The sequence below is a fragment of the Eurosta solidaginis genome, chromosome 5 (genome assembly GCF_040869045.1).
Source record: "Eurosta solidaginis isolate ZX-2024a chromosome 5, ASM4086904v1, whole genome shotgun sequence".
Taxonomy (NCBI): Eukaryota; Metazoa; Arthropoda; class Insecta; order Diptera; family Tephritidae; genus Eurosta; species Eurosta solidaginis.
Window position 1 is genome coordinate 149,198,692 of NC_090323.1, and position 7,034 is coordinate 149,205,725.

The 7,034-nt window shown below is 40.7% G+C and overlaps 1 protein-coding gene across 1 annotated transcript; it reads right to left on the bottom strand.

The window, feature by feature from the left end:
* Positions 1 to 810: 810 nt before the first annotated feature.
* LOC137252212 (cytochrome c oxidase assembly protein COX18, mitochondrial) lies at positions 811 to 3,038 on the bottom strand. The gene is made up of 4 exons (XM_067787618.1): positions 2,406 to 3,038; positions 2,067 to 2,342; positions 1,301 to 1,411; positions 811 to 1,236 (listed from the first exon to the last, which is right to left on the bottom strand). The coding sequence occupies exons 1-4, from the start codon at positions 2,955 to 2,957 to the stop codon at positions 1,003 to 1,005; spliced, it is 1,173 nt and encodes a 390-aa protein (XP_067643719.1). The 5' UTR covers positions 2,958 to 3,038; the 3' UTR covers positions 811 to 1,002.
* Between the last annotated feature and the right edge of the window lie 3,996 nt (positions 3,039 to 7,034).

Below are 7,034 nucleotides of genomic sequence, written 5' to 3' on the forward strand. Positions count from 1 at the left end.
AACCGAGGGTTTCTCGCAGCAAACCTTTTGAACTACCTTCGGCCTACTTCTACCGCCTCATGGGCCCATTCCAAGCGCTCGATCTTCACTTCTGTTGGGTCGACCACTGCTCCCAAGCGTTGTACAATTCTTAGTGCTGCACGGTACTGCGAGAGAGCTCTTTTACTTTCTCTGCTCCGTACCCTTCTACTCCGTTTTCATTTGGGTGCTTCTCCAACACGGAATTCATTGAATCAGCTCTACTCTCGCTTCGAGTCCGACGCATCGCTTAATTCGTATTTGTCGTCCTTGGATTGCGACTCAGTCCTCCTCTTTACATCGTCCTTATTACAATCATGTAATGAGTCGTTCATCTTGGTCGTACGACCACCTGCCCGACAAGGCGGGCTCAGCGGTCCAGTATTATATACGGGGAAAGAACCGTCCGCCAAAGCAGCGCCCCTTACTGTGGTAAGGCCATAAATACTTCCCGAGGTGGCCCGGTATCGGGAAGGCTCCGTTCGAATACAGCCGAATTTATCCCCTGGCTGCAAATCGTCCAATAGGCACGGCCCGCATAACTCCCTGGATTAGGGGGTTGGCAGTTCTTGGTCACCGACATCCCGCCCCCTCCTATGAGGCGAAACGGCGTAGATGTCAATCCTAAACAGCTCCGCTCATAGTCGGGCACTATGGAGTTCGGCTAAGCCCTCACACCAACGACAAGGTACCTGCCCTAGTGAGGGAGAACGTTAATAAAATTAAAAAAATAACGGATAAATTTTGTTAATAATTTTTGCTACCAATTTTATGTTAACAAAATTTTTATAATTCAGTTTTTGATGTTAATTAAAAAATTTAACATCTATGATAAGAATCGTTTAATATTTACATTTAGTGTCTTTGAAAATGATTTTCATATATTAAACTTATAAATAGTTTTTTATTTACAAATCTATCAGAATTTATAGGTGAGACTAAACAATAAAACTATTTTTCAAACAAACGAATATCATATATTTTCTATTTAGACTTCTTTATTTCACTATTACTGGTTACATTTGTACTTTCTGTGGCAGGTGTTTGCTCGTCTTTTTCTGTAATCCCTTTCATTTTATTCCAAATACGTTCATATGGGTTTTCTACTTCCGATTTTGTTTTTGGAATACCAAATGCACGTCGCACAGCCGGCGAAGTCAAGAGTAGATTTTGCGCTAAGCCACAGCCACTTGAAGAAACCCAGTAAACGCAAAGTGCCTGTTATAGTAAATTTATTGTTATGCTTAAACAATTTTAAATTTGAAGAGCTTTTTTTATTTACCGACGGCACCGTACCAGCTATAGGTATCATTGCAACAGATAAAACACGAAAGAAATTTTTTGAATATATTTGTAAACGTGTCGTTGGACGATTTCTTAATATGGTTTGCAACTGGAAAAAAAAAAAAATATTTGGTATGAGGCTGAAATTTCTTTGGGCCAGCTTTTCAGTGCTAGTTTAAACTCCAGTTAAATTTTACAGGAATTTAACCCGGCCACATCGGCCGCTTCAACTGATATGAGCAGCGAAATTTTTTGTTATCGAACAAAGTGACATGGTTAAACTACGCAACAAATTAAATGGGGTTACTACTCACAGCTACAACTACAACAACAACATGGTTAAACTCTAGTCAACTTTACCCTTAGAGTTTAAACACGCACTGAAAAACCGGGACGAAGTAGCGCATCCAGTGCAGCAAACATTTTTGGAGCGCACAGAATTGACGAGTATCGAATAATTAATAAATATGACACTCATCGTAACTAGTAGACATCTTTTTGAACCAAAAAATTGTATGTTCTAATTACAGTGTTATAACGTAGTACATATGTATTTTCAAAAACTATGATTTTTCACGTAAAAAAGGAGCCATACATGATTTCTTTTCCGGAAATTAGCACCGCTAAGGTACTAACCCAACCACTTGGGAAACGATTTCATAAAACCACGTCCAACCGTTTAGGCCTGTGTGTTTTAGTCTCTAAATGTTTGCTGCGATATATGTAGCACATACATACATATGTATCACCTCTGTAGCACATACCTCAATTATGCCCAAATTTATTAAACACAACGCCACCGGCAATATGTAAGAATTATCGACTTCTGTTAAATTGGGTATCCAACCAAAACCACCAATTGTCATTTCTGTATAAACAATTTGTGCTTGCAATGTTGTTGGATCAGGCATCATATATACAAGATTTCTCAGGGCTATCGATTGGCATATCCATAAAGGTATTTGCCCCCATAGAACAATAACAGTTTTGGCAGGATGACAATTATCACGTACTATCAGCGCATTCCATTGCTTTTTGAGCTGTGTAAATATTTGGTAAATAATGCATTAACATATGGCCCAAACACAAATTAGCTTACGCACTGATCGATTATATACATATCTTGTATGTTTTTCCGGCCAATTGAATTTTTTCATCGCTATTGCAGCTTCTTTTTTCAATTCAGCAACAATAGCAGGCATTTCCAAAGCTAACAATTCTAATCGCGCCATTATTTTATATTGATATACTGCTAGTGGTAATGTGACTAGTGTGCGAAAGAGCACTGTTGATACAATAATAGATGCCCACCATGGCATGCCGCTATAATCATGTATCGTTGTTAAGGCATCTTGCATATAACACACTGGTTTACTCTGGGACAAGGTTTCCCATATTCCCGTGAAATGTAATGACGGTACTTGGTTTGCAATTGGTTTATTTGCTTCATTTGCAGCTTCTGAAAGATTTCGCTGTTGCATTTGTAAATGGGAAAGATTTGGTGGTCTTCTGGTGCTCCCAGGCTTTTCATTTTTCTGACAGGAACTTGGTAAAGCGAAGCACGAAAATGTACGTTCTTGTAATGAGTATGGTAGATTCTTGTTTATAGCTAAAGCACTTTTACAGTATGCACTGCTTATCCTTAAATTTACCATCTTCAGTTAAGATTAGTGAAAAAACCGCTTTCAAATGTTATGTCAATAAAAACAAAAAAAATAAAATAAAAAACAGCTGCATATGTGATGACAATTTTATTGATCAGTGCTCGTAAACGACGCAGAGAACGACTACTACTTATAATACCGCGTTTAGGTAATTAACCGAACACTATGGCCGATACACAAGGAAGTTTTTCATATAGAAGCGTCCAACGCAATCTTATGCTTGCCAATAGCCGTGTTTTTTTTACACGCGTATACGTTTACGTTTGCGCGTAAGAAAAACGCTTATCCTCGCTTAGATAACGCGTAGGAGACATATCTAGCGACAGAGGTTAAATAGCTAGAATGTGTTCATAGAATATGGATATCAAATGAAAGCTGTTGATGAGTGCTTTAGTAGAGGGTAATTTTCATACCACTGGGTGACTAGGGTCTCGAGATATAGGCCAAAACGTGGACCCGGGTACCCCTAGAATGTGTTTATAGAATATGGATATCAAATGAAAGCTGTTGATGAGTGCTTTAGTAGAGGGTAATTTTCAAACCCCTGAGTGACTAGGGTCTCGAGATATAGGCCAAAACGTGAACCCGGGTACCCCCAGAATGTTTTTATAGAATATGGATAACAAATGAAAGCCGTTGATGAGTGCTTTAGTAGAGGGTAAATTTCAAACCCCTCAGCGACTAGGGTCTCGAGATATAGGCCAAAAAGTGGGCCATGAACGCCTGGAGAGTGGTTTTACATTAGGGGTATCAAATTGAAGCTGTTGATGAATACTTTAGTACAGAGTAAGTTTTACACCGCTGGGTGACTAGGGTCTCGAGATATAGACCAAAACATTGTCCCGGATACACCTAGAATGTTTTTTTACATTATGGGTATCAAATTGAAGCTGTTGATGTGTGCTTTAATACAGAGTAAGTTTTACACCGCTGGGTGACTAGGGTCTCGAGATATATACCAAAACATGGACCCGGATACCCCTATGTATGTGTGTATTATGGATATCACATGAAAGTTGTTGCTGAGAGCTTTAAAGTAATTTTCATTATGATATTCGATTTAGTCGCATCAACTTGGCAAATCTGATAAATAATGTATGTATTATGTGTTCCAAATATGGACCAAATCGGACCACAAATACGACTTTTTTCTATATCTCGATCCTTGCGCCACCCAGTGGCTATTTTTTTTCACAGGTCTCTTTCTATTCTTGTATGTTTTATGTGTTCCAAATATGAGCCAAATCGGACTACAAATACGATTTTTTCAATATCTCGATCCTTGTCCTACCTGGCAGCGATTTTTTTTCATATGTCGCTTTCTATTCATATATGTATTATGTGTTCCAAATATGAGCCAAATCGGGCCACAAATACGATTTTTTGAAATATTTCGATCCATACGCCACCCATCGGAGTTTTTTTTTTCATATTATTGCATTGTCATCGGGTTCTGAACTACCTATATTCCAAGTTTCAAGCTTGTAGCTTATCGGAAAGTTACTTAAATTTTAATTACAAAATTCATCCACAACGGCTGTGCAGCCGAACATCCGGCCTGTCAAGTCAAGCTAAATAAAATCGTTTAAAACCCACAGCTAATAATAACATTGCTACACCTGTTCTTGGTTCCGCCATGGTTACATAGACATATTTCGTTATGTTTGGCGAAGGAGAAGCTTAACGAACAATACCTGCGTTAGCGGTATCGTCTGCTAATGGTACTCTGGAGCTTTCGTTGTCGTTTATCGTTCAGTTGTATGTGTCTTTATCGTTAATACAACAATAACAGGCTGTAAGTATTGAATTTGTTAACCCTAAATCCATTCTATAATTCAAAATAATTGCTTTGAATATAAATTCTTGATTCAAAATATGTAAAAAAAAACTGATATGACGGAAAAATATTTATTTGTTTGGCATTTTATTTTGTGCTTGCTCAGGATTTTCTTTGCTTAGTGTAAATAAAAAATAAAAAATTAATGTAAGGCGCGATAACCTCCGAAGAGATCTAAGGCCGAGCTTCTCTTCCAATTTGCGTCATGCTCCACATGCTTTTCCCTACAAATTGGCCGGACGGGACCTACATGTTTTATACCGACTCCGAACGGCATCTGCAAGGCAGATGAGTTTTCACTGAGAGCTTTTCATGGCAGAAATACACCCGGAGCGCTTGCCAAACACTGCCGAGGGGCGACCCCGCTTAGAAAAATTTTCTTCTAATTGAAAAACCTTATTTCTAAAATTTTGATGTTGCTTTGCCCGGGGTGTGAACCCAGGGCATACGGTGTGGTAGGCGGAGCACGCTACCATCACACCACGGTGGCCGCCGCTTAGTGTAAACTAGCTTTAAAAAAAAGTTTGTTAATATCGGACACCCTAGTGCATATATCTGTAGCTGCTAATATACGCCAAAATACGCACCCGCCTCAACGCGGCTAAAACCAAGGAACAAAAAATACAAGGAAAGCTAGACGTCGAAAAGCTTCAATCACAACAGACTGCCAATGATTTCGCAACCCGACTCCCACACCTGCTCTCTGAGAGTACAACTCATCCTGAAGGAATACAGGAGCAGTGGGAGCATATCTCCAAAGCACTTCGTACTGCCGCCGAGGAAAAAATTGGTTACCGGCAGCCACGAAAAAACAACTGGTGCGATGAAGAATGCCGCGTTGCAACCGAAAGAAAAGGCGCTGCCTACAGGGCTATGTTAAAAGCGAGCGCCACAAGAGGTGTGTGTGAACGCTATCGTGAGCTGAAAAGGGAAGCCAGACGCCTTTTCGGAAGAAAAAAGCAGAAGCAGAAAGGTGTGAGTGCGAGGAGCTTGAGCTGCTAGTCACCAGGAATAACGCCCGAAAATTCTACCAAAAAATACGGCGACAGACGGAAGGTTTTAAGACCGGGGCAAACTCCTGTAGGAATGAAAACGGCGACCTTGTAACTGATGTCCAAAGAGTGCTTAGATTATGGAGGGAATACTTCTATGCTCTCCTAAATGGAGGCAGCAATTCACCGCGCAGAGATGAAGAACCCGATCCCGCAATCGATGATGATGGTATATATGTCCCCCTGCCCGATTATGACGAAGTTAGAATAGCAATAACCAGATTGAAAAACAACAAGGCCGTGGGCGCTTATGGATTGCCTGCGGAGCTATTCAAGTACGGCGGCGAGGAGTTGGTAAGGCGCATGCAGCAGCTTCTTAGCAATATGGGCGGACGAGTGCATGCCCGACGGTTGGAATCTAATTGTTCTTTCCCAGTCTACAAGAAGGGGGATACTGCAAAATGCAATGGAATCAGCTTTCTTAATATCGCATATAAGGTCCTTTCAAGTGTATTGTGCGAAAGATTGAAGCCCACCGTGAACCGGCTGATTGGACCTTATCAGTGCGGCTTCAGACCTGGTAAATATACCATCGACCAGATTTTCACAATGCGCCAAATCTTGGAAAAAAAAACCCGTGAAAAGAGAATCGACACACATCACCTCTTCGTCGACTTTAAAGCCGCCTTCGACAGCACGAAAAGGAGCTGCCTATATGTCGCTATGTCTGAATTTGGTTTACCCGCAAAAATTATACGGCTGTGCAAAATGACGTTGAGCAACACCATCAGCTCAGTCAGAATTGGGAAGGACCTCTCCGAGCCGTTCGAAACTAAACGAGGTTTCAGACAGGGTGACCCCCTATCGTGCGATTTCTATAATTTGATGCTGGAGAAAATTATACTAGCTGCATAACTTAACCGCACTGGAACAATATACTATAAAAGCGTGCAATTACTGGCATATGCTGATGACATTGATATCATCGGCCTAAACACCCGCGCTGTTAGTTCTGCTTACTCCAAACTGGAAAAAGAAGCGGTATAGATGGGTTTGATGGTGAATGAGGACAAAACGAAGTACCTGCTGTCATCCAGCAAAGAGTCAGCGCATACGCGCCTTAGCAACCACGCTACTGTTGGCAGCCATAATTTCGAAATAGTAAAAGTCTTCGTTTATTTGGGAACCAGCATCAACACTAGCAACAACATCAGCACTGAAATCCAGCGAAGAATCAAT